At 39.1% G+C, this 27,672-nt stretch overlaps 2 protein-coding genes across 3 annotated transcripts; both read left to right on the plus strand.

Moving 5' to 3' along the window:
* Positions 1 to 610: 610 nt before the first annotated feature.
* On the plus strand, positions 611 to 5,945 carry spryd7b (SPRY domain containing 7b). The gene is made up of 5 exons (XM_010778628.1): positions 611 to 868; positions 1,521 to 1,637; positions 2,000 to 2,166; positions 3,370 to 3,472; positions 4,722 to 5,945. Exons 1-5 carry the CDS (start codon positions 763 to 765, stop codon positions 4,817 to 4,819), a joined length of 591 nt encoding a protein of 196 aa, XP_010776930.1. The 5' UTR covers positions 611 to 762; the 3' UTR covers positions 4,820 to 5,945.
* Positions 5,946 to 7,331: 1,386 nt separating this feature from the next.
* kpna3 (karyopherin alpha 3 (importin alpha 4)) lies at positions 7,332 to 27,508 on the plus strand. Of its 2 annotated transcripts, none has more exons than XM_010778626.1 (17): positions 7,332 to 7,495; positions 10,163 to 10,207; positions 14,635 to 14,724; positions 16,143 to 16,172; positions 16,681 to 16,733; positions 16,817 to 16,912; positions 19,320 to 19,405; positions 20,420 to 20,512; positions 20,598 to 20,767; positions 21,048 to 21,092; positions 21,191 to 21,322; positions 21,802 to 21,930; positions 22,727 to 22,831; positions 23,100 to 23,171; positions 23,875 to 24,037; positions 24,555 to 24,649; positions 24,740 to 27,508. In XM_010778626.1, the coding sequence occupies exons 1-17, from the start codon at positions 7,427 to 7,429 to the stop codon at positions 24,836 to 24,838; spliced, it is 1,572 nt and encodes a 523-aa protein (XP_010776928.1). In that variant the 5' UTR covers positions 7,332 to 7,426; the 3' UTR covers positions 24,839 to 27,508. The 2 variants fall into 2 exon arrangements, with proteins under 2 accessions (XP_010776928.1, XP_010776929.1); XM_010778627.1 differs by having other exon boundaries at positions 20,426 to 20,512.
* The last annotated feature ends 164 nt before the right edge of the window (positions 27,509 to 27,672 follow it).

Consider the following 27,672-nt stretch of genomic DNA (forward strand, 5'->3'; position numbering starts at 1 on the left):
TACAGGTGTTTTGAATTTTTTGGGGTGCGTAATTTCAGATATTGGGGTTGTTTACGTTTCTGTCCCTGCTGGGTACTTTGCAGAGGATCCCTGACAGTCCGATGGGGGAGGGGCTGTTGCTATGCAAAACATTACAGCGTGAAAAACTGTCAACTAGGTTTTAGTCCCACTTTCTGTATCACATGTTTTTACATTAACCTACTTTAGTTGCTTGAGTGGATACTTTTCAATCTTTTGTGCACAGTTAATAAAACAGATGCAAGCGAAGGCACTAGGCTGCATACAAAAGTACTCTTCAATGCTATGTTGCACTGAGCTGTCAAGTGGCACATTATCTTGACACGACAGACCCACACGACTATCTATATCAAACATCAGCAACATAACTTTATATTCCAGCCATTGGTGATGCTCTTTAGCTGATAATCCGTATCACTAATTACACATTTGCCAACAAAACATTTGATATATTTAAAGAAAAACACTTTCTTTTCACTTGAGGTTATGTAACATCGATACCCAATAGTTACTTAGTCACGTGTAGAAATGTTGACCTTGATTTTCTTCCCTTGTTTCCATGCCATCAGGAGCAACTGCCTATCTTAGCCACTGTGATTGGATACAGTTGGGTTGCAGGAGCTTATGTACTTCCGGCCTCTGTCGCTGTGCGTCGCTGTTGCGTAAGAGGAGTCTGACATATTTTACGTCAAGTGCTCTTTGGTTCGGTGGTATTTGTTTCCGGATGTGTAGCTAGAAGCAAGAATGGCTGCGCTGTTTACGTGTTGTCTAGGCTGCTGCGGGGATGGCGGATCGGGGCATATCCCCCTGAAAGAAATGCCTATCGTTCAGCTAGATACTCACCACATGGGTACGTAGTTTTGTGTTTAAATCTCAGAGCTGTTAAAGCGATGACAATACGCCTAGTTGTGACATGACGATATGCTACTTCCGCCGTTAGCATCATAGCTAACTGATAGCTGCTCGTTGTGCTGAAACGTTTGTTCAGTTAAATGTGTTTTTATATTTTGCCTCGAGTGGTTTCAGTAATTTCTTACAACGTTCCTCTTAATTTTCTTCCTACAAGGTTACTCATTTATTAATGAAAGGTGAGTCGTGATATTTAGTCTCCTGCAGCTGAATTCATGACACGACTATCAGGATAGAGACTGAATTACTGATTATTATTCTCTGTCAATTAATCAATTTAGCAAGTGAAAGGTTATTAAATAATCCCATCGGGTAACAATGATATATGTCAAATAAAAACAGGAAACAATTTCACTTGAGCTGCTGAAAGATGTATCAATCAGGAGGAAAATGTCCCATTTCTTCCATCTACTTTTAAGTTCCCTTCAACCCATTTTTGGTCAAATTAAAGTATTGTGCTTTAAATCATGATTTGTGTTGTCATTCAATCCTGAAAAAAAAATCAGGCACATTGTGTTAAACTGAAATCCAATATAGTTTTTTTTTTTATGTGGGTTTTAACAACAAGATGTATTTTTGCTTTTGTTTTGCAGGCACAGATGTTGTCATTGTGAAGAGTGGCCGGAGGATATGTGGCACTGGAGGCTGTCTGGCCAACGCTCCTCTGCACCAGAACAAAAGTTATTTTGAGTTTAAGATCCAGTCCACTGGTAAGTGCTTGGCTTCCAGCTGAAGATCACCCTGTTTCCAAACCTCTGCTGCTCTCCATTCTTGCCAGATTGACATTTTCCGGTGCATTCCATGTGGGAGTTTTTGGACATGCTGCAGTTTTTAGCAGCTACAACGTGACTGCATGCTCACTTATGGATTTCTGTAGACTTGCCACGAAAATATTTTAAAACACAACTCATCCAGCTCCACACTAGCCACAGACGGTTTAATGCTAACATACAATGTTAAATGTACCATGCATGAAAAACATACCTAATTATCTTGAATTGCAACTGTCCTGTCTTTGTGGTTTAAAAGGGTTTTAAAATGGCAGGTACTCAGTGTTGTGCTTTGTGTTCAGGTGTGTGGGGAATAGGTGTGGCGACGCAGAAAGTGAATCTTAATCAAGTGCCTATGGGCAGAGACACAAACAGCCTAGTCCTGAGGCATGATGGGTCTGTGTACCACAATAATGAAGAGAAGAATCGCCTACCTGCAAACAGCCTCCCTCAGGAGGGTGACATTGTGGTAAGTGCAAGATTATTTAGCTTGATCCTGAATTATGTTTGATTGCTCTTTAGCTTTGAGTGATTTAAGTGTTGCCAATTCTCGTAAATCTAAACATTTAAAACGCTGTCTCTGAATCAGCACTCAAACCAGAGAATTTCTATTCCAAAGATAAAGGAGTGTGTTCACGAATGGTTTATCTCTGTTCTATCAATTAGTCTGTACATATCTAGCTACAGTATCTTGTGGTCTATCAACAGGCATGCAAGAGTAGATTATTGGTATATTCAGAACTCCTTAAAGTCCTTCAGACTCATGGACTGCACGTCACATTGATGGTGACAGTGTAATGCTTTTTCCAACATGGGAAGGAAAGTATTCGGTTGCTAATTGTCACCAGTTTATTAATCATAACAGATTTGTAGTTATACTGAGACAATTTGTAATACTTGATAAGCCATTCTCGTTGTTTTTCAGGACTCAGAAATCATTTAGTTGAATACGATGTTAATTAACATAAACTTGGGTTCTGAAAAAAAAATGTTGCGGCCGGTGCTGCAGAACATCCTGCGGGTGCAAGCGGCTGCAGCACGAAACCCAGCGGGCGCAGAGCAGTTCTGAAAATGATGCAGAATTCTATCTTTCACTGTCAGCAAGCGTGTCATTATCTGCTCAAAGCAGTGCGTGACATATGCTACCCGACATAATGAGACAAATCTTGGTTTTTCTTTTTCACAAACCTAAAATATAAACGCATCAAATGTATTTCTGTCACGCTACTTTTATGACAGCATATGGTTCTGCTGAAGAAGAGAGAAAAACAGCTTTAAGCTACAACTACTGGAACTTAAGGCTTGGTGACTTGAAGTGGTAGCTCTTTGAAGTGAGCTGTACTAGAGAGACCCTAAAGACACATAGACATAATCAGACGATAGATCGAAAGACATTTAGCAACCAATCGTATTTAATAATCATGCAGGAATAAACTTGTGTAAAAATGATTTAGCTCACGAGACAATGTATGATCCCCTTTCGTCAAATTCAGGTAAGCCAATCTGTCAGTCAGTAAGACTTCTAAAATGAGTGATGCATGTTCCTTTGGGTTTACTACAGCTTTTAAAAAACGGAGGCCCTAAAACCAGCATGTGTTTTACTTTCCTCTAAAATGTTGTCCCCTTTCTCTGCACAAATTCTGTTAATTCCAGTTTTGTTTGTGTTCCTCAGGGCTTCACATATGACCACGTGGAGATGAATATATATCTGAATGGAAAGAACATGCACTGTCCTGCCTCAGGGATCCGAGGCACTGTATACCCCGTTGTTTACGGTACGTTTATTTGTTGGCCGGATATGCTGAATACTTTGAAAAGGGGCTTGGTCATTTGGGGAAATGTTTTGACTATTTTTCTCAATTGTAAACTTTATGTACTGACAATTGCTCTCCCAGATATACCCTTTTGGCAGTTACACTTTTCTCCACTAGAGGGCTGTATTTGTACATTTTTACAAAACATTGCTCATTTCAGGCTGTTAGTTGTACTAAAAAGAAGTTTCCACCCATGTAAGAGTCACATTGACTAATTGAAACAAGTTCAGACAAACATTCTTGACATTCAGGTTTTATTCTAGTCAAAGGAAGATTTTATTTGTCACTCTGGATTCTTTTCATAAACATAATCTCTATAAAATGTACTGTTGTGTTGTATCTGTGCAGGCCTATCATTTATATTAAAGGGCTTATTATATTTATTTTTGTATTAACATAGACTGAACTTCACTGATGGGGACATGCTGCACTCTTTTCCATATCTAATCTAGTATAGTATGAACTATTGAATACTAATGATGCTTTCAAATATAGATTTGTAATTTTTTCTTTCCTCCCTCTTTGAGTCTATTTTAAGATTGACTATAAGAATTAAGAAAATGGCCTTAAAACATAATTTCTGCTCTAATCACTCATCAGGTTTACAACTGGTAAACATAGCAAGGCCTTTGGAGAGTGTATGTTTGTTTGTTATACGAGTTGATGCCGCTTCTCTTCCTCAGGACCAATTTCAAAATTGTAACATTGTATTTTGAGGGATTTTATTCAGATTGCTGCTGGTACGAGGCATCTGACCTAGTTTCTCCAGAACCAATAACTTTGTAAAATAAACAAGATAATGATATCTATTTGATTTCCTTTGACTTTATCAGTATTAAATGACTTGCCAGAGAGACTTGGGCAAATGTATTATTTTAACTTTTTTGAAGCTTTGAATGGGTTTCATTTCAATGTTGTTTTTATTTGTTTATTATCCCTCTGTGAATTAATATCTGTGCTATCCTGTGTTCACCCTTTTTACTGAGGCTGCTAAGACACCTGGATTGTCCAAAAGAATCCATACGGAGATCACTCAAGTTTTATCTTATGAGCTTAAAGAAACACAGATAAGATCAATGTGTGCTGTGGTCAAAAACTATAAAAACATCATTTGATATTTTCAATTAAATGCTGCTAATACTAATATTCTGTTCTGTATGTTAACTTGTACACAAGCTTGTGCTCATTTCCTTCCCTTCTTTCTTTGCAGTGGACGACAGTGCCATCTTAGACTGCCAGTTTAGTGACTTCTACCACCCAGCTCCACAAGGATTTGAGAAGATCCTCTTTGAACAACAAATCTTCTAAAAGATCACTTCAGCCTAAGCGCCTCTTTAACATGTCACCCTCTCCTGTTACTAATAGCAACCTCTGTGGCACTACAGTCTGACCTTGATTTGATATCATGTGTGGCTTAATGCCTCTTGTTTTGTTTCCCCTGATTACTCTGTCTCTCTACTCATGCCTCGCGTTGACGTTGGAGTATCCTTGAAGGAGTGGGAGTTTCTGATCATTGGTTGTCTATTAATATGCTGGTGGTTAACTGTCAAATCTGTACCTTGTGTCAGTGGTCCTCGCCTTGTATTAACTGAAACACTTTCAATCGCTGCTTTCATTCTCAATCTGTGTGCAGATGCCGGACAGCGGATGAAATGGTTAAATGTTCAAATTGTTCAGGATCAAAAAGCCATGTCTTATTCACATTGCTTTATACTTATATTATTTGATTATGTAATCTCATAAATGTCCTACTGACTCAGCATACGCCCTATATTTATTTGAGTCACCTATTCACTTTCATTTAACAAAACATGTCTTTCTTTTGGCCGGAAAGGGTGTGAACTAATGAAGGATCAGCTTTCGATACTGACACATCTGTCAACAAAATCCCATTCACTTTTATGTACTTTTCTTTAATTAAAAATACAATAAAAAGAAGTGATATTGCAACACTTTTTCAATTTGAGTTGACACAAAGATGGTTTAAATATGCACTCCAGTTATCCAGAACACATTCACAGAGAACTGCCGGTTTGGCTTTCACTGAGGTATGCTGAGGTGACATGCTGCGAATATATAATACAAATATTAAAAAAAAATATTTCTTAAATCACTGACACTAATTATATATCAAGCTTGATTTCCAAATCATTTCCATGAACAGCTCTTTAGGCTTTCCACACTTTGTCTTTCCTGAAATCTTCATGGTGTTTTTATTCTAATTATCAGAAAATTACCAAAGTTGGTGCCGGCTGTCTCAGATTAAAGATTGTAATGGTTAAAAATGTCAATCTGTTGTGTTGTATTGGCATTGCATAATTCGCTGCTAACAGTTAAATATTTAAAATGCTTGTCTTTAGTTGCACTAATGATGTTATTGTACAAGCATATCCAAATATTGTTGATTCATTAAACTTTTGTGTCTGGAGGCAAACCTTTGTCAGTTTGTTCTGTCTTACAGTACATTGACGGAATGTAACTAAGTACATTTACTCAAGTAGTGTACTTTGCTTAAAATTGTAGGTACTTGTACTTCAATTTATTATTTCAAATGATGCTACGTTATACTTTTACCCCATTACATTTTGAAGGGAAATGTTGTACTTTTGACTCTTATTACATTTGTTTTACAGTAGTAGTTACCAACTTCTTTTTAGATTATGTTAATATAACACATACATCTACTAATACACTAGATATTAGCCAGCAGTATATAAAGTATATCAAATAAACTCCACCTTTTACCAGGTGCATTGATTGAAGTGATGAACACATACATGCATTAATAAATATAAAACATTTTTAATATATGATTCTGAAATGGGCCATACTACATCATGAGTACTTTTACTATTAGCCCTTTAATTACATTTTGATGCTTATAGGCTTCCGTTGGATGTCTTTAAGTACATTAACTCAAGAAATACACTTAAGTACAATTTTAAAGTGCTTGTACTTTACTTGAATATCTACAATATTACTACATTTACTACATTTTTAAGGTTAATATTGTACTTTTTACTGCACTATATTTATCACAGCTTTAGTTTCTAGTTACTTTACAGATTGAGAATATTAGCTCACACACAATCAAAATAAAGTATTATTTATAATTATCTAGGTTAAGATATCTAGTAGCAGTGATTAAAATGAGCACCACATTAACAGGTAATGTAATGTATATGATCCTAAAATTGGTTATTATTATGCAAAATAAGTTATTTAACTGGTATGTTTTGAAAATGTTGATACTCATACCTGTACTTTAGCCTGTGATATTGAATGCAGGACGTTCACTTATAACTTAAACAATTCTAGTGTAAGCGAAATATCTGAATACATCTCAAGGCTTTTATTGTTATGTGTGCATAGCTACAGTGTAGTTAATTTATGACAATGAACATTTTAGGTCACAGGCTCCTCCAGCAGTGCAACACAATAAAACAGATACAATAGTACAACTAAGTAAATACAATAAAATATAATATAATAGAAACATTGCAGGATAGTATACAGTAATTGGAATATTGATATATGAGTTGCAAACAGATGAATGTTTTGTATGTTCTTTCAAAAGTTCAGGTGTTTAACATTCTTATTGCCTGTGGGATGAAACTGTCCCTGAGTCTTCATCTTCTATCCCTGGCTGCGTATCATCTTCACTGTTATGCGCAACATTGACGGTTGAGCTGCAAATCTTCCTGACATCCTGTGGGACAGTAAATCAAAGGGGAATTTATTCTTACTGCGTCGAGTAAGCGGAGGAAAGCAGGGCAGCCCATGCAGGAGCAGTAACTCCTCCCCTGTGTCACCGCCCCCTCCTCTCCCTCTCGGAGAACAGCAGCACAGGAGCTGCCTCGTCTTTCACGGAGGAGATTCCCGAAAGCCGGAGTAATAGCAAAACCCCATACAGCCATGGCAGAAAACGCCGGCTTGGAAAACCACCGCATCAAGAGCTTTAAAAATAAAGGACGTGATGTCGAGGTGAGCTGACATATAAACGCGAGTGTTATTGACATAAATCCGGATAGTTTTGCGTAAAAAAACGATAGTCTTTGGGCCTCGTTGGGGAGCCTGGCTGCAGCTGCTATTTAAGCTAAGCTAAGCTAACGGGAATAGTTCGCCATCAAAAGTGCTTATCTTGTCAACGACAAATCACACCCTTGATTGAGCAATTGTGATGATTGTTTAACACCTAACACGTGGTCTACTATTATTCAGTTGGTAATGTTTGTAAAGAGGAAGCGACATCACAGCTGGGCCGTTAGAAATGGGAGATTTAAGGGCAGGAGGTGTAGCTGTCACTGCCGGCTAACGACACCTAGCATGTTGGATGGGCACCGGTGGCTGGGCCCGACCGGCTCTAAAATCTTCACACTTGCTTTATTTCATATCAAGTTGGTCTTAATCAACACCACATCTAACTTGCAAACGTTACATAAATGTGTCATTATTAGCAAAACATAATTTAAGGTTCAATAACATGGCTGGGTCACATCCACCCTTACCAAACATTGCCCCTCCTAGTTAGCATGCTAATGTTAGCATGTGAAGCCAGCTGAGCTACACTGAGCTGCTAGCTAAGCCACTAAACTGTTAGCTACATGGTAATGATGCGATGACCTTAGTTTTACAGTCTCATTTGATGTGGAAAACAGTCAAATGTAATGTCAACTAAAATCATTTGAGGTCATGTATGATTCAAATCCATCAGTGAGATTTGAATAGCATTGAGCCAGCAGTAGGCTACTATTCATTATAACTTGGTGTCATCACATTTTAAGTTGACATTGCTATTAAACTATGAAACATAATTGTAGTATATTCACTGTCTGGTCATATGTCTTTGAAAACTATGTACCATACTGCCAAATGGGCAGTGTTAACAGGCTGGGTATTGCAGCATCATACAACTAACAAGTCGAATTATACATGTATGTGACAGGCAGCATTTGTCTGTAATGCCCATTGACTTGATGACCAAACCATTTGGCAAAGGCTGTGTTCAGACCAGCAAAATATAAAGGAAGCTCACAGTCTTGGACCAAAGGATGTCAAAGCAAAAACTGTCTAGACTTATTTAGATGAACTTCCTCACTTCTATCAGGGTTATTCAACAAAAGACACAAAGATATATCTCGAAATGGTCCTTTTTAAGAACAGGGGGCCGTTTCATCCTCAAATTCCAAAAAGCACAGATGGATGCCCCATTGGTGGTTGTTTTGAAACTTGGGGTCAGTGTGACATGCACATGGCTACTATGACAGACAGACTTTGCCAAGTGCATTCCTGGTGCTATTTCAGGCATGTTGGAAGTCCGACCTGGGTCTCCTGTGAATGATCAACATTTCTTTTAAATGGATGACTCAGTCTACAGGAGGGGAGAAGATGCCAGTTTGGGTTTTATTTATTTAGGTCAGGCTTAACGGATTGCTCTTCATTTCTGACATCACTAGAAACGGCTTTGAATTGCAAAGCAGTAAAGACGCATGCTGTCAGATGCAAGCTCCTTTGTTTTGCAGGAAATAATTATTTCAATGTGTTGATGGCGTGGTTAATGCCCTCTTATTTCTTACCTTGTAGAATATCTGGTTTAACGGTTTTGTTGTTGGAGTTATTCTTTGAATGATTGTCTTTATATGCATATGCTCTTTGTTATAGGGACATAGGAATACCTTTATTCGTCCAACAGAGGGTACATTTACAAAAAAGTTCATATTTATGATACAGCGACCAACAGAATTAGCTAATTAAAGTAAACTAGGGGCATTTACCTCTCTTAAGCTTTAATGATTGTTCGATTAGAACAATTATCACCAACTTTGTTGATAATCACGTAATGTTTAAAGTCATTTGGATGACGCACATCCAAAATGGTAGAAAAAGCTCTTTTTTGCCTCAAATGTGGAGATGATTTTGTTTTTTTAATCATCATAATAGATTAATATTTTTATGTTTCAGACTTTTAGATAGAAAATAATTAGCAGAATTATAGATTCAATGAAAATAACCATTAGTTTCAGCCTTACTTCACGCCCGGGCTGGACTTTTGTATTCTGATGTTCTGCTGTCTGTAAGGGACATTTAGTTTTGGTCCTTATTTTCAGTTTCTCCGTGGTTGGGACACCTATCTGCCCCACATCCTCCTGATTTATGACTGTCCTATATTACGTAACAGGCTATTTAGGAAGGCAACATGAACCTCTTCAAACAGTCACAAGATCTTAGACCATCTCAAACGGTTCAGGATGAACTGCAAACCCAACCAACCTACATCGCTTGTGCTGTCTGTTAGTTAAATTATATTAAAAAGTCTCTGTGTTTATCCTCACATAAACTCTTCCTTACCTTAACATGTTTTGGTTATTGTTGTGATGATTCAAAGATGTATGTCTAAATTAAGGGGAATAATACATCTATTACATGCTCTGTTAGATCCCAAAAAAGGTTTTGGTCAATACTTCATTGAATCTAAAGGACATCATACAATTAGATATTTTTGCCCATGATATTTGATTATTCTTCTTGAGTTACTATCGATATGTGAAATGCTTAATAAAGTGTTATTTTCACTGCAGTAGCGTCTCTCAAAAATGTGCCAAAGCCCAAATATTTTTTTCCTTTGCTGAATCTTCTTCTTCTTTGTTACAGACTATGCGAAGACATCGAAATGAGGTGACGGTTGAATTGAGAAAGGTGAGGAAAATATCCACTGTCTGTCTACACATACATGCTTCACTCATTTCAAATACTATTTATCTGTCCAAGACCCTAGATGCTTAAATCTGTCATTCTTGTACAAAGTACCTCATGCTATTTAATGACTATCTTCTTATAATATCACATTTTTCTTAATATTTAATTATTCCCCCTACCTGCCAACAGACTATAGAAAACAAACCAAATCTACCTACGGGTACAAATAAAATACCCTGAAATGAACCAGAACAACAATTGTCTAAATCCTGCTTTAAACATTTCTGTTACTTCTATAAATGTGAAGTTCTTGGTATACTGTCTCAGTTTGAACACAGGACACAACACAGTCATGTATTGTACTCTGCTTATATTCAACTTGACAGTGTATTTTATGTTCTTAGAAAAGTTGTACCGGAGTCAGTTTTCGTTACCAGGATACCGTGTTTGCTGTTTATTTCCTGCGCTCCCTGCTGTTCAGGCATGGTGACAAAATTGAAATGAAAGAGGAGCTTCCATTTTTTTTTTTTTAAAGTAGTGCTGGGGTCCGTGTTGATTGTTGCGCGAAACATGAACAAAAGGGAAATATACTTGCAGGTGGGCATTGTGCAGTTTCGTCATGTGACGTATTTTGTGGTCCTTTACCCTGCACCAGAGGCTTAACGTTTAAAGGAGGACGGTACTATTTAAATGCCAACCTCTACCTTACTTTGAGGGGTTAAACATCTTCATCGTGTTGAAAAAGTGTAGTCATTTTCATATTATTCTATATCCTTCATTCTGTTCTGTTATAAGTGAGACCCATGCTAAGTTAGATTGAGGTTACTTTACTGCTTTGGATAAACACGTTGGCTGCTGCTTTTTGATGGCATTGCCCAAAGATATTGATGCATCAGCTTTGACCTTGAAGTAATGTAAGGTAAGCCTTCACACCGCTGTAACCGTCAACAGTTAGCTGGTCTCACTGGCAGCAATACATATCCCAACATCATGTTTCACAGTCGATGCCCCTAGAATCAAGTTGTTTTCCTCTGCACATTATTCTTTCCAGCCATCTGGTGGATTTGGTTGTGTGTTTATTTTTAGATAACACAATGTGGAATATTTAAGAAGCCATTAGAGTTCAAGAAGGAACTTGAAGCTTTTCTTAAGTTCTACAAGAATCCTCTGATGAATCCTCTGAGGTTATGTTGGTGTCATTTTCTCTTGATACAATACTCTCTACGTCCTGCAGTGGGCTCTTAATCTTTCTGTTTGATTGTTCAACTTAAGTATTCTTCTGCCAGTTTATGTGCAGTTATTCAGCTATAAGCTAGTTACGAACTCCAGGGCAGAGCCTTAAAACCCCCCTTTTGGACTGTCTTAAAACTGACAGTACACATACTATGTCCTTTTTAAAAATATAGTCCATGGATATAACCTGTTCATACATAAACATTGTATTTGTAGAAGGGGATGTTTAAGTGCAGCATTCTACCAATACAAAACCCCACCTCCAGATACAAGCCCTGTCTGATATGTATCTAATTGTTGTGAGAATAATCCACATTTTCTTATGCAACAATTCAAACCAGAGTCATATTGAGTTGAGCCAGTCTACATGTGATTTCATACTTCATTGACAGCACTTGGAGACAGCACTTGGAGACAGCCGTTGTTGACGTTGTGTCTGTGTCTGGTGGGATATTTCTGGCTGATGCATTTCTTCTTGTCAGAACTGTGAACAAAAACGTACTTTAACAAAACAGTAAACGGAAGCTTTTAAAATATTCATAGACTAAAATATAAAAGATTGTGAGCCGATCCTGAAAATGATCTTTTGGTAAGATCAGACTTCCTGTTTGCTACTTGGGGGTGGCAGTGTTTTTTTAACACGTGTTCAGGTCATTGGAATAGGACACACCGTTCATCCTTTTTGAAAGTCTTAACGGTTGGAGTGTAACAGCAGTTACATGTGGTTAGCTTTAAAGTGTTGCATTTTGTTGTATGGTTTTCTTTGACTGTGAAATTAGTTATGCAAGGAACCCTTTTTAACATGCTGACGGGCCTAAGGTTGTTTTTAGGTTGACAGTTTTTACAGATTTAGTTCTTAATGATGGATGAAGTCAAATTTAGCTGAGTTGCGTTTTGAATGTGAAAATCACAATTATCACTTTTTTTAGTCTGTAATATTCTTTGTACATTGTATAGATGAGTAAAATAAAGCACTAACACAATCAGTACGGCTAATCCATCATCGTGTAGTTGTTCCTTTTAAGCACGAATATCCATAGCACATTTCAAGATCAATTTCTAAGAGTTCATCAAAAGCCCTACTTTGCCCACAAGTCTTATCTGCATTAGTTGAGTCATAGGGTATGATTCTGAGTTGTTCATGTAGTTTGTGGAAGAGAGAAGGTGCCCTCTGGTTCCAGGAAGTGGCTGCAGAACAAGATGATAGATATTGAAGTGAACCCTTTGCTCCGTGAATGTGTTTTTCACAGCCCTGGCACAATAGTGACACAAGGAAATGACAACTTGTAAACATCATATTACAAGGTGGACAGCTGCACTCGCCAAGGCTTGACTTGGTTTCTGGGCTATCTGAGCTAGAGCTTTTGATTCTCTGTCCAAACCCAATTCGGACCAGTTTTCCCGCCAATTTCCCGGAGCTGTCTTTTCTTTTCAGTTGAGCAGAAGTGCTTTGTGTTATACTCAATAACTTACTGTTATGCATCATTTGAATATGATATTTTTCTATAGTCTCAGATCTTTTTGCTGGTGTTTTTGAAAAACTTGTCACAAACAGCAGTTTCTTAGAACAGAGTCCACACTCCGGCCTCTTATTGATGAGGGGACAAGTTATACAATCTGGTTTTTAAAGGCGAATGTCGGAGAGCGTCACAAAAGTCTGTAACTGCACTCAAAATACCAAAGATAACTTTAGCTTGTAATAAATAATCAAATAAATTCCGTTTTTTAATCAGGCTGAGGCACAAAACTGCTCCAGGGGTCTGGGCTCGAGTCCAGCACGATGTTCTGCTTTTCTGGGCCCGATGGCCTCGAATCTGAAGTGGTAACAAACAGAACTGAGGGATACTTTGGCATCCTGCTTCTAAACAAAGTCTGAAGATTCTGGTAAACAGCAGCTCGGATCAGCCGACCGCTTGGGGAACACTGACACAGACGGGGGTGTTAAAACACAGAATGTCACTGCTAGGAAATACTGAGGTGGTCTCATGTTTTGCACATTCCATTGATCTGGATCAGAGCAGCGAGAAGCTCTGCACTCGCCGATTAGTCATCAGTGACGCACATGAGCAGGATGCACAGGAATGTAGAGCAAGGGAATCTCCTCCTCTCGCTGACTCACATCAAGCTGATGGGATGTTTGGGTCTCTCTAACTTTCTCTATCGACAAGTGTCTCTGTATCGCAGTGCTGTCTGAAGGTGTGCTTGCAGAGAGAGTGTGTGTGTGTTTTGTCCTTCAAAGAGGACGAGCGTGTGTTTGCCTTGTGGTCTAGCCTGCAGGCAGATTTCTCTAATTGAATTTGACTAATCAGAATACTTTTTTAATCCCATGGGAAATTGTGTTTCTTGACTGTTACTCCATCGAAAAAATATAATAGAAATGAATACAATTATTTTAATAAAAATTAGAATTGAAGTAAGAATTAAATAAAAAATACAATGGAGATATTAATATAAACATAACAAGTGAAGTAGAATGTCCAGAACATATACAATACAATTTAAATATCTATACTATAATAGGAGGTAAAAATGTGCACATTGTAATAGGGCTGCTCAATTAATCGTATTTTAATCGAAATTACGATTATGGCTTGCAACGATTACGAAAACAACGTAATCGAAATAAAACTTATTTTTTTACTATTATTATTTTTTTATTTTTTAAAAAAAATTTTTTTTCAGTTGAATTATACTTAAAGTTCAGGGTAATCAACTGTTAAAAACATACTGTTCACATTTTTTTTCTTCAATAAATGGATGTTTTCAAAGTAAATGGATAATCGTTTTTAATAATCGTGATATAAATTATTGACCCGAATAATGGAGATTATGATTTTTGTCATAATTGAGCAGCCCTACATTGTACTACAATATATCAAATGTATATAACAATAGTTACTGTGGTGTATTAATAGGATATAAATGCTGAATTGCACAGTTTTATCGTGAATGGCCATCTATTTGTTGACCAGTTTGTTGACCACAGGCTATAATGACTTCTTACTTACTTATTATGGTATATCTAACATGTGTCCTACACTTTCAGATATAAAAAAGTTTGTGAAAAAGAGGAATCAGTCTTTTGAGGCAGACCCAGATTCACTGACACTTAAAGAATTCATGAATGCATTAAAGAACACTTTGATCGCCTCCCCTCATTGCTTCTCTGTCTTTTTCTCTCTCTCCCTCATCAGAACAAACGAGACGAGCATCTACTGAAGAAGAGAAATGTCCCGCTGGAGGAGAGTCTGGAGGACTCTGATGTCGACTCCGACTTCAAAGGAGTAAGTTTGGATGTGTCTGTAGAAAGAGAGACGTGGAGGCACTGGACGGTCTGTATAGTGTCAGAGCAGCTGTTTCAGACTGTGTGTGATACACTCAAGAAACAGTCGCTGAGCAGCTTCAGTTATAAATGGATTCAGAAAAAAAGTGTCTTTGAGAATAGTTCAGTTTTTACTGGTGTCTCCTCCCAATTAAAAGCAGGATGAATTAAATAGGAATGCGTTTCTGTTCACTTTTGCTGGTTCGCAACATTTTTCATTGCAAACTTCAAAGAGCCCAACTACCCACGTTATAATCTCCCCCGGTCGTCTCCAAATGTTCTCCTGAGGTGAGACTGAAAGTTCATTCTTCTTCTCTGAAGCAGCAGCTGACGCATAAAAAGTCTCACCCCTGGTGTTCCAAGATGGTTGTAGCAGCTGATGCAAAAATACATGACAACTGGGTTAACATCCTCTATGCAGTGCCGGTTGCGCACTCTTGCTAGCATGCTCACTAGCTAGCATGCTCACTAGCATATATTTTAATATATATGTTTTTTTTTACTGCAGAGTATGTTCAAATAAACCGTGGTGAATATAGTCTGGGGTTTCTACATCCAGAATGAAGTACTCCCTCTGTGCTGCTGCTTCTATAATCCCATTTAAGTGTACCTTCTAGTTTCTCCCCATAATGCAATATGCTGCCTAAGATTCATTTATCTCAAAAGCTGTTGACTTCTGACAATATTCTTTTAGTAGATTAATTAAAAGATGAGGAATAGCATGTAGAGTGAGCCGATATGTGCGTTCCAGTCCTAAATGAAATTGTATTCTCATGTGTAGCCAAGTAGAGCGGAGAAGGAAGGAAATGTAGCTTACTGAAGCTGTTTATTCCAACGTTACCTTTAATGCTAATTCTGTGGGAGCTGTGAAGGCTAATGCTATCTTTAAATGATCAGGCTTTCAAATGTTAGAGCCAGTGTGGTAGTAGAGAGATGCATCTTAATCCAAGAAGCCACTTCATACTGAAAACAAGCTAGCGTAGGTGAAGGGTGGGACTTCCATGCTATGATATTTTAGCCCTTTGTTAATGGCCTCAAGCAAAGACACTTCAGGAAGAAGAGAGAGAGAGAGAGAGAGAGAATTTTGCATATTCTGCAATTCAAATGTCCAAGTCACACACCAAGGTGCAGTGGGGCAAGCTGCTAGTGACAATATATACTTGTAAAAAAAAGAGCGCTAACACAATTACACCACATCGACATCTGTTTATATATTAAACCCTTCTTTAAATATTAATGAGGTTCAACTACATTTGGTAATGTCAACAACTGGTGCTAAACTGTCCTGCTATTATTATTAACATTTAAATGTGTATAATTGGGGAAAAGCTGGGATGGTGCGTATGCTAACATTGCTCTGTTTTTTTTCTCTTTTTGCAGCAAAATGTTACGCTTGAGGCCATCTTACAGGTAAGTGATCACTTAAAGCTGGGGTAGGTACGTTTTGAGAAACCGGCTCGAGATACACTTTTTGATATATTCCATGGAATACTCTTAACATCCCGATAGCGATGAATATCTTAAGTGCTTTGACAAAAAAATCCATATTAAAATATGTCATCTGTGGAAGCCGTAGCGCTGTAAAAAGCACGACCAATCATTTGAGCCGGCCCGGCTAAAATAACTGGATGGCCTACCTGCCTGTCAGCCTTCCATCTGTGCACAAACTTATCTCGTGCCCTCATTGGTCATGTGCGCGTTCGTGTGTGTTGGAGGAGGGGCTCTGTAAGGAAGTGGCAGATTTGTTCCGGTTGTGTATTTTCAAATTCTAGCGCACTCGAGCTGGTTTCTCCAAAATTACCTACCCCACCTTTAAATCTTCCATTATACATTTCCCAAAGGTACCAGCAGTGGCTCCTATACTCTTACATTATTCTGTGCTAGCATCAATAATGACCTTCACTTCTTGTCATTGCAGAATGCCACCAGTGATAATGCAGTAGTCCAGCTCAGTGCTGTACAGGCAGCCAGGTGAGTCACACAAAAAGACGTCAGCTGTTTTTTGGGTTTATGGACGTGACGGTCTTGACATTTTTCTCTTTGGCCTTTGACAGAAAACTGCTCTCGAGTGACAGAAACCCTCCGATCGACGACTTGATAAAGTCTGGGATCCTGCCCATTTTAGTCAAATGCCTGGAAAGGGACGACAAGTGAGTCTGCTTCTAAACCATTAGTCTTCAGTGTTTTTACTCTGTGACGCAAACATGTAGCTCTTAAGACTGCAGGCTGCTGTGATGGATTACTGAAGCTGCTACATCAAGTCTCTGCCGCACCGGAGTGTGTGTGTGTCTGTGTGTGTGTGTACGTGAGAGAGTGTGAGTGAGGGTGTGTGTGTTTACGTGTGTGTGTGTGTACGTGAGAGTGTGTGGAGGCAAGCAGGGCAGTTGGCTGACTCTCTCTGCCCCGGCGAAGCCAAATATAACAGCATTCCTGTCTCTTGGAGTTCCCAAATTCCCAGGACCTTGTGTTAGCCGAGAGGGGGAGAAAGAATGGCTGACGTGGAGGAACTTGTAAGGGAGAAGCTGTGAGGATTTCACCATAGCAACCGACAACATAAAGCATCTTGCAGAACCATCTTATATTGGTGTTATTTTTGAGTTGCAATGCAGCCGAGCAGTTTGACCCACGTGCCTCCATGAACAGAAGCAATTGTCTACTATTGTTGTTGCCATAGCATCATGGCACAAAGCCAAGGAAGCTCAGCCTAATGCTGTGAGGAGGCACTGAACCACAACGCAACGCAAGGACAGCAAGATGAGCACAAGTGAAAGTGTTTTCTGAGGTGTTCAAATTCAAACTGTCAAAACATTTAACTTTGCTCTCCACAGTGACACCACATCCAAGTTGGAAATCCAGATCAGGGTTCGCTTCATGATGAAATAGTCCCTCGAGTAGACAGACTTCACACCCTCTGCCTTGGTTTACTAGCATTTGGCTGGTGGGCGGTGTGAGGAGCGCTTGAGACTGTGAGCTCTAATAGTTTGTGTTGCAATCATTTACAAAAAAAAATCACAAAAGAAATCACGAGTTTCCCTTTTGAGCACAGCACCAAATCTAGACCATTGATGTCATGTCAGGTGCATTACCCACCACACAGACGCTGTTTTCACCAGGATTTCATATCGATTTATAAGAAGGTTTTTTTTATATAGAAACTACCGTAATTTTCGGACTATAAGCCGCGCCTTTTTTCCCATTTTTCGACGCTGCGGCTTATATAACGGTGCGGCTAATCTATGGATTTTTACAGCTAACGGCCACTAGGGGACAGGTTACAGTCCACCACCTTTAACTCTATGGGCTCTATGGCCGGTCCGCGCCCCCCACCTTTAAGCGGCGGGCTCCAGCAGGAAAAGCTGGAGGCCGGAAAAGAGTGAGACAGGTAGCGCGCAAAAGTAAAAGTGGAACCGAGAGTGGTACGAGAGACAGAACGAGAGCAAGACAGACAGACATTACGAGAGCGAGACAGTTTGTCCCCGTACCACTGGTTGAAAACCACTGCTGTAGATCACTGCCGGTACGTGCGCTGGGAGCGCACCGTTTAAGTTTGAAAGTTGAAAAGTTTGTGTGTCTGAAACGCTATGTGATACAGTACAGTTTACACAGCACAGTACATGTTCTGTAGCTACTATTGCACTAAATGGTAACACTTGAATACGTTATGCAAATATGCAACTTGTTTGTTGAAATGTTAATAAATGGGAGCTTCCTCAAACAGCCATCTCTTTCCCGACAATCCCCTCTGTGCACGAACCCTTACATATGGTAATTAAACATTAAAACACCTGCGGCTTATAGTCCAGTGCGGCTTATATATGTACATCATTCAATTTAGCTGCTGCGGCTTATATTCAGGTGCGCCTTATAGTCCGAAAATTACGGTAATTGCGTTAAAACTTTGGAATGTCGTTTGCTAAACCAACATTAGAAAACTCCCACTCTTTTTGTGCATGTCTATTTATTGTGAATAAACCCAGTGTTTCTGAGTTACAGATTAGGCTACACTAATAATATGAGTATTGTTGTATTTATACGTATTTTCCATCGGTGACTGCTTAGTAGTTGGTCAGGCAAATTCAGGCAAGCTTCCTATAAAATATCACAGGTTGGGAATGCTGAGTCTAAGCAGTGTTCAGAGACAGAAACGTTGTGTCCACCCTTTCTCCCCCTCTGCTTCACACATTACTTTGACGAAACTGACTTTGCTTTAATACGAAAAGGCTTTCTAATTTAATCAAAAAAATCACTCATTCAAATTGAGGATTATAGTCAGAATTATTGCTATGAATGTAAGGAAGATGTGCAGACCTCTTCAGTCTGCCATGTTGAGCTATACGCTTTTGATTCAAATCTGTTTGAGACACATGGCTCTTAAAAATGCAGTTTTTCCTGAAAGGCCAAAAACAGACAAGTGTTTTAGGTGCCTTTTGAAAAACATGTAATGGCAGCTGGGAATTCGGGGGAATATTCGCATCGATATTAATGATAATGTTTCTTACCCAGTGGAAACTAAATGATAAAAACTTGATGTATTCATCCTGTTCTCTCTGTCCGCAGCCCCTCTCTCCAGTTCGAGGCGGCCTGGGCTCTGACCAACATCGCCTCGGGGACGTCGGCACAGACTCAGGCCGTGGTTAAATCCAGTGAGTTGACCCCACATTCTGCCTCCTGCACTCTGTGTTTGTCTACTGTCTGCAGAGCCGCCATGTTTATTTGGGTTTCTCTCAATCGGGCAGTCAGTCATTCCTGGGTTATGTTTTTATTAGATAACACAGCACTTTTTGTTTTGAAACGAAACCAACATGACAGCCAGCTCATCACATGAATACTGATCCCGGGTCCACTCTTAAGAACTGAGATGTTATTTAAAACATATCTTAAATGTAAACTAAAAGACTTTTAAAAACATTCTTAAATGAAAGATGACGTTGTTTGACTTCATTCAATTCAGTAATCCAAAATGTAACACAAGTGCTTGAATCAAAGTATGTAACTGAGACTTTTCAAATCTTTTTGCATCTAAATCTCAATTAACCCGTATCTGCATAATAGCCATGTTTTCATCTTTGATTGGTCCATTTCTAGAATATTGATTTAAACTAGCCTAAGCTAAACTTCAATTGATATTTTGTATATTATTTTAGGAATGTGTTAAAAGATCATGATGTTCAACTGAGTGTGTATCTTATAACAATAATCTGAATCAGAAAACATTTACAGCAAAAGTGGCAAAAAAGTTAGATAAAAAAATAAATACAAACGAGGACAATCTCGATGTTTTAGCAGTAGCTTACATTTCCTTGAAACATATGTGTTTACATTGGAAAGGAGCAGCTGAAGATCCAGCTAACTGTGCCTAAGCATTTCAAGAACTGTGAAAAAAAAAAAACATTCATGTCAGCTGACTTTTAGCATATTCACAAAAATAGTTTATTTTGAACGCGACCACTGAAAAAGCTGGAGGGGGGAAAACCCTTTAAGCAGGTTAAACACATTTTCCCTTTGCAACATTGTTAGTCCACCTCATTCGGTTTGGAGTTGTGACAAGTTCATGGGTTTGTCTGTTTTTATTTTGACTGTGACCTGACCGGGTGCTTATCACTGGACTTTCACAAAGTGTTACCTTGGTCTAATTTCCGATGCGTTGATGTTTGTGGGTCCAGATGCAGTGCCTCTGTTCCTGCGACTCCTACACTCTCCCCACCAGAACGTATGCGAACAGGCTGTATGGGCTTTAGGAAACATTATAGGTAAGTAGTGTCCTCTGATTGAAGCGTGTACATTCTGCTTTTAAAGCTCACGTGTGTGTTGACCTCTGACCCTTTGTTTGTCCAGGTGATGGTCCACAGTGCAGGGATTATGTCATCTCCCTGGGCGTGGTCAAGCCGCTGCTTTCTTTCATCAACCCGTCGATCCCCATCACCTTCCTCCGCAATGTCACCTGGGTCATCGTTAACCTCTGCCGCAATAAGGACCCCCCGCCCCCTATGGAGACAGTCCAAGAGGTGTGTGTGTGGGTTTTAATGAGCCAGACAGATGCATGTGTGTCTCAGTCGTCTGTGTCACTGCAGTCTGAGTCACACAGAGTTTTTTTACCGCGCCTTTTTCAGTAGTCAAAGCCCGGGAGGCGTTTGTAACTATAAAGCGACATTTGAAGTCTGGCTTGACAGCTCTTCCTCTTCTTTGTATCTTCTTCCTTCTCTCTCTGCGCTGTTCTTGCCATCATCTGATCAATGTATCCCTCTACATTCAACCCACTCACAACCTTCTTTTCTGTCCCTACAGATTTTGCCCGCCCTGTGTGTGCTAATATATCACACTGATATAAATGTAAGTATCAGATTCTTACGTATGACTTTTATAGCTTTTACGGAATGAAATCCCTTGCTTTGCGTCGACTTACGCGCTTCCTGTGTGCGTTTGCTCAGATCTTAGTAGACACGGTGTGGGCTCTGTCCTATCTGACGGACGGAGGCAACGAGCAGATCCAGATGGTCATCGATTCGGGAGTCGTTCCATTTCTTGTGCCTCTCCTCAGCCAGCAGGAGGTCAAAGTTCAGGTGAGACTTTGATTTAATGATTACATATTTAAGCCTTGTCTAGAGCTGCATGATTTAAAAACTGGGATTCAATTTGACTGATTTTGTAGTTGCATTATGATTGGACCATTTATAAAAAAAAAAACAAAAAAAAACAAACAACATTATTCACGTTAAATGTAAACAATTGTTAATATTAAAATAATATGAAATGATCATGGTGTTATTCTACTTATTTATTTATTAAGAGTATCTATCTGTAGAGGATTGATCAAGTCTGTAGAATACTGTTTGTGGGCCAGGACTTCCCTGCATGTGATTACTGCAAATTGGATAATGCAGTAATCCATATTGTGATTTACATATTTATAAATGTATATGTGATTTACATTCCCATTTTGAGGAGTTGTGCAGCCCTAGTCTTGTCGACAGGAAGTCAATTTGAATGATCAGCAAATGATTTTGTTCCTAATTCTCCTCCGTTTGTTGTCTCTGTGCAGACGGCAGCTCTGAGGGCAGTGGGGAACATTGTGACCGGGACAGACGAGCAGACGCAGGTTGTTCTGAACTGCGACGTCCTCTCACACTTCCCCAACCTGCTCACACACCCTAAAGAAAAGATCAACAAGGTACCTCAGCCTTTATGATGATGTCGTCTTTTCTTTTTTGCTAATGTAAGTCTGCCAGCTTCTTATGGCTTAGTATGGAAAGAGAAAGTAGGTGGCAGTAGTTGTATTAGAGCTATCTGATTCACTGTCAGGCAGATTAATACACCTGGAGCAGATTTGTTATTGTTAGTATATTTCAGCTTAGAGGAGTAAGTAGGATTTCTTTTACCCTGAGGCAGATGCACTAAAACACTTATTTAATTGTGATGGTGCTGTAAGCAAAATAAAACCACAATGCAGTGTAAAAGATGATTGTTACTGGAGCATAACACCAGAGTTAAAACTAAAAGAAATACTCCAAAATATGGAATCTCAACCATCTGCATTGTTCCCTGTTTACTAGCCCAATGATGTAGAGGTAGAGACATCCATGTAAGAATATTGATGTGTGTGTTGGATGGGGCTGCTCGATTATGGCAAAAATCATAATCTCGATTATTTGGGTCAATAATTGATATCACGATTATTAAAAAACGATTATCCATTTACTTTGAAAACATCCATTTATTGAAAAAGAAAAAGGTGTAGTATGTTTTTAACAGTTGATTACCCTGAATTTTAAGTATAATTCAATTGGAAAACCAACAAAAAAAAATATTTTTAAATAAATAATAATAAAAAAATCGTTTTATTTCGATTATGTGGTTTTCATAATCATTGCAAGCCAAAATCGTAATTGCGATTAAAATACGATTAATTGAGCAGCCCTAGTTGGATATCGAACAGGTTTTGAGCGTTGTGATTGGTGTGTTTGCAGGAAGCGGTGTGGTTCCTGTCCAACATCACAGCAGGGAACCAGCAGCAGGTCCAGGCTGTGATCGATGCAGGGCTGATTCCTATGATCATCCACCAACTGGCTAAGGTTTGTGGGTATATTTATTGTGTTATATTCCCCATTCTTTAGGTCCTATTTTCTCAACAGATGGTGCTCGACAAACATAATGTTGGCGCTGATTCAGCTGTATTGACACCTTCTATGTTATGTAGCCAGAGAAGCAGGACATCTCTGTTTGAAAGGAATAAAGCACTGAATGCATGCATGGCCCAGATTTCCTGTGTCTCTCTGCGTTAACGTTGTTGTAGAAAAACCCGCTACGTGCACGTTGTAGTGACAGCCTGTCTCTCTACAGGGTGACTTTGGCACACAGAAGGAGGCAGCGTGGGCCATCAGCAACCTCACCATCAGCGGGAGGAAAGACCAGGTGAGATCTGGACCAATGACAGAGAAGTCTGGAGTCCTTTGTTTACATAAGTGTTTTTATTTTAGCCGCAAAAACCCGTCCTGACGTGTGAGCCCAGCATTGAATCAGCGTTTTTGACCACAAAGGGTGCTCAAGTGAAAGTATTGTTACTTTAATAATTGTATTGCCTCAAGGTCAAATAAACTAACTTCATTATTATACATTTTCTCTACAGCTAAACGTAGCCGAAGGTCATTTTTTCTAATATGGATTTAATTAGATTTCTCTTAATTGTTTTCTTTTTGTATTAATTTAATTATATCTAAAAAAAACACAACAACTCATAGCTGCATATGACTTTTCCTGAATTGAAATTGTGTATTTTCAGTTTTTATGTCTGAAGCCCTTTGAACAGTTTTTCTCAAGGGCTTTATAAATAAAATTAATAATTATTATTGTAGATTTTATTGCAAATGTACAATAGTAGTAGAGTAGAAGAATTAATTTTCGTTTTACAATTGATTAAAAATACATACTCCAGTATATAACAAAAAAACATAACATTCATTTCAACCACTGCAAATATTATTCCGTAATTTCAAGTAAAAGCTAACACCACGATTTCGCACTTGAAAGTTCTGAATGTTTTCTTGTGTTGAATGTTCCACGCTCATTCCAATGCTCCTGTGTTATAATGAAGTGTGTATGTGTTGGCTCTTTGCAGGTGGAGTTCCTGGTGGAGCAGAACGTCATCCCTCCCTTCTGCAGCCTGCTGTCGGTGAAGGACTCTCAGGTGGTGCAGGTCGTCCTGGACGGCCTGAAGAACATCCTCATCATGGCGGGAGACGAAGCCAGCACCATCGCCGAGATCATCGAGGAGTGTGGAGGTCAGCGTCTGGATCATCGTGTCCTTTATGCCTTTTTTTTGTAAAAAAAACTAAATCTTTTTATTTGGTTTATTCCAGACGTTGCACTTTCAGCACATTATATATAGTACAGGACAACATGTCTGTTAAAGGATATACAAATATCCCATTGGGTCATGGTCACAGAAAAAAATAATACAAATAATACAAATACATGAAATAATAATACAATAAAATAAATAACACCCATCACAGGTAACAGGAATACAAAAAATCCACATTAAGTAGAATAATAAATAACACAAATAAATCAATTAAGACATGGGAGATAATTTTTATCCTGAAGCGAATTTGTCATTTAGAAAAAAAATGTATTGGGGAAATGTGTTTTTATTTTTACGGACTTGAGTTTTGAGTATTATATTCCACGTCTTATCTGGCAAATGGATCCATATTGAGAGAGCCTTATTGATTGTATGACTGAACTCTGTTGTGTGATAATGTCAATAACAGGAATTGTTGTCTTTGCTATTCCCAGGTTTGGAGAAGATAGAAAATCTGCAGCAGCATGAAAATGAGGATATCTACAAACTAGCCTTTGAGATTATTGATCAGTACTTTTCAGGAGACGATGTAAGTACACCACACATATGATCTGCATGTGTTTGTCCTGCTCAGTGAAACGTTACTCTGCTGTGACCTCACTATATTTATCCTTTCCAGATTGATGAAGACCCCAGCTTGATCCCGGACACCACTCAAGGAGGAACCTTCAACTTTGACCCAGCTTCCAACATGCAAACAAAGGAGTTTAATTTCTAAAAGCTAGGATTTTTAGTTCAACCAGCTGCACGGGTACTCTGTAATCACCCCAGACATTCATCCATCTCTCCTCCAACCTGGCAACCTGGTACTGAAGGATTTACTTAGCATCACTTCAACATGGAAACTCACCACTGAAGGATTTACCCACCCCACCTCCTGCACTGCGGGGTGTTTTTCTTTTATGTTTGTTAATCATCCTTCACCGAACACGACTACCCTACATCGGAGTTCAACAGGCACCGTCACAACCTGGCAACCTGCATCAGGAGGGTTGCCAGTTTTAAATAAAAACCAGAAGGAAGAGAAAGCCTTCATGGCAAGCTTCAATTGCCAAATGTCCAGTTTTCACAAAGACAAAAAAAACACAAGCACATTTTCAGACACACACACACACACACAGAAACACTTTTTGACACTTTGAATTTGTGTGCATACTTCTGTTAGAAGCCATCATATCACTTATGGGGAAGAAATACTGCTGTTTGTTTGTGGTTTATTCTGTGCTTTCCCTCCCCTGGATTGTCTTCTGGTGTTACTTCACCTACGCGCACGCACACTTGACCTACACACACACACACTAACGCACGTCAACACACTTGACCTACACAGATTCCCATGGGCCGGGCACCCCAATAATCCTCTCTCACCCAGTTTTAAAGAGTTAATCCCAGAGCTAAGCCATGATTAACCGCGGACTCCCCGCTGCCCCCCTCAATGATCGTCCTGGGGCAGGTGGAGGGGGGGGAAAGGGCTCCGAGGCAACAACAAAAAAAAGGACTCCGTGGCAGACTGACTGACGGGACTTCTGACTAGATGGCGTCACTTTTTTTTAACGTGACCTCTGTTGAAACTTTGTTTAAAAAAAAAAAAAGAGAAACCATCAAAAATGTGAAGAAAATGCCATAAATCTGTTTTTTTTTTTTCCTCCAATTCAAACGATCCTGCTTGATTTTGATTCAGCAGGACGACGACAGTTTTTTCATTTTTCGGACGTGAATACCTGTCACGGGAGGAAGCCCCTTTGGGTGAAGACGTAGAGACTTTAGAGAAGAGGAACATGTCAGCCGAAGCGTTTCATCCCCTGCAGGACATCCGTCTGTAGGACATGAGCTCGGTCACGTCCTGTGATTTTGTTCGGGACTCCCCTGTAATGTGAAACTTTTAAGAGGGATGGGGGGGGGGGTGTTAACAATAAGAGAGCTAAAAAAACGACCTGAATTGCTTATCTGACCTTTAAGATTATTTTAATTGTTTTAAATTCAAACATATTTTAGGTTTCAGCTCCTTGGTTGAGTCTGTGGAGCTTCCATAATGTTTAATTTTTTCCTTTTCTTCAGTCTTATGCACACGTCAGAGAAGGCATTTTGATGTCTGCCTGTAGAAAGGGGACCTATACTCATTGAACACTACACTTATATAACGAGTACAGGTCCTAAACACACTACTTAACTACTTTCTCTCTTTGAAGAGGTCACATGTCATCACTCAATTTGAATAATTGTACAAAAAATGTGATGTGTACCTCTCCTTGCCGTCTAATGAATATATGAATATATTTACATAAAGCCTGTACAAAGCTGCTGCAGCTGACAGTCATTGGAAGGACGATTTACTGTCAAAGATGGCTGGGGAGGTTTTTTTTTTCTTTTTCGTTGAAGCAATATTTCTTTGTTTCAATGTTTTTATTTCTGACTTGCATATGTATTGTGATGACATGCTGATAAATTGGAACAGGCAGTTTTTTTTCTTCTTCTTCTTCGTAGTAGTAATGGTGACGGGCTTTTAAAAAATGTGCCGTCCCAGTTGGTGTGGGGGGTGCGGGTTCACGGCGTCAAACTTTGAACCCGACCTTAGCCCTGGTCTCGAAGACTTTATGATCCTCTGGTTGGCTGCTAACTACTGAGAGGGGGTCCGAACAGGTGGGTAGGGGGAGGGTCACACTGGGGTTTTACGTATTGGGTGGGGTTGTTATGAGCAGCCCAGGCTTGTTTTTGGGACTAGCTGTTTATTACTGAACAAAACTATACAGAGGGTGTACAGTCATGAACTAGCAGACTAGACCGAGCCACTTTAAAGATTTACAATTTCGTTGCCTTGTATCCGAATTGGATACAAGCTTATGTTTGTTGCAAGATTTTTACTTGCTAATGAAAAGTTGTTTTAAATAAAATATTTGGAGAAGAAGCAACAGACAGCGTTTTGGCCTCTGATTGTTTATATCTTTTTATAAATTTTAGATTGAATTCCTCTCTTTAAGGTGGCTCATTGATGCGTTCAACTCTTGTGTATATTAAAGACAGGAATGAGTTGAAAATCATTGTGCCTTTTGTTTTTCATTTCAACTAAAACTCGGTTTTATTGAATAGAAACAATTCTTTGAGTAGCTGGAGACTTTCTAGGGTGGGAGATACAGAGATGTGTGGTCTCCCTGTTTTCTGGAGTTTGCCATTGGCTGCTCTCTGCTGTGAGAGTAACCGCTCCCCTCCAAATCTTATTCACTAAACATTGTAACACACCATTTCTCCCGCTCATTTGCCCCCACCCAACACCACAAACCATCTTTGCCATATTTCAGTCAGGGGATTTTGATCTCATCTCACCCTCAGGACATGATCTGTGTGTTTGATCCTAACCAAAATAAACTTGCTGTTTAGCCGTTGGATCCTCCGTGCTTGCAAGTGTTGTGATTCACCCTTACAGTAGCTGTTACATGTAAGTTGTGCGAGTGTAAGCGATATGGAAGCCCATTTCTGCCAGAAAGTTAAATGAAAGCTTAAGATCCTTAAAGTCGTTATGACAAACTTTCTCAACTATAATAACTTGGTACTGAA

The sequence above is a fragment of the Notothenia coriiceps genome, unplaced genomic scaffold, assembly GCF_000735185.1.
Source record: "Notothenia coriiceps isolate Sejong01 unplaced genomic scaffold, NC01 NC01_scaffold00019351, whole genome shotgun sequence".
Classification (NCBI taxonomy): Eukaryota; Metazoa; Chordata; class Actinopteri; order Perciformes; family Nototheniidae; genus Notothenia; species Notothenia coriiceps.

Excerpts from the sequence above, each read along its gene's own strand:
- spryd7b (XM_010778628.1), top strand. The coding sequence starts at position 763 with ATGGCTGCGCTGTTTACGTGTTGTCTAGGCTGCTGCGGGGATGGCGGA. Across the intron at positions 869-1,520 it reads GCTAGATACTCACCACATGG|GCACAGATGTTGTCATTGTG; the intron begins GTACGTAGTTTT and ends TTTGTTTTGCAG. Across the intron at positions 3,473-4,721 it reads TGTATACCCCGTTGTTTACG|TGGACGACAGTGCCATCTTA; the intron begins GTACGTTTATTT and ends CTTTCTTTGCAG.
- kpna3 (XM_010778626.1), top strand. The coding sequence starts at position 7,427 with ATGGCAGAAAACGCCGGCTTGGAAAACCACCGCATCAAGAGCTTTAAA. Across the intron at positions 16,913-19,319 it reads TGCCTGGAAAGGGACGACAA|CCCCTCTCTCCAGTTCGAGG; the intron begins GTGAGTCTGCTT and ends CTCTGTCCGCAG. Across the intron at positions 20,768-21,047 it reads CTATGGAGACAGTCCAAGAG|ATTTTGCCCGCCCTGTGTGT; the intron begins GTGTGTGTGTGG and ends CTGTCCCTACAG.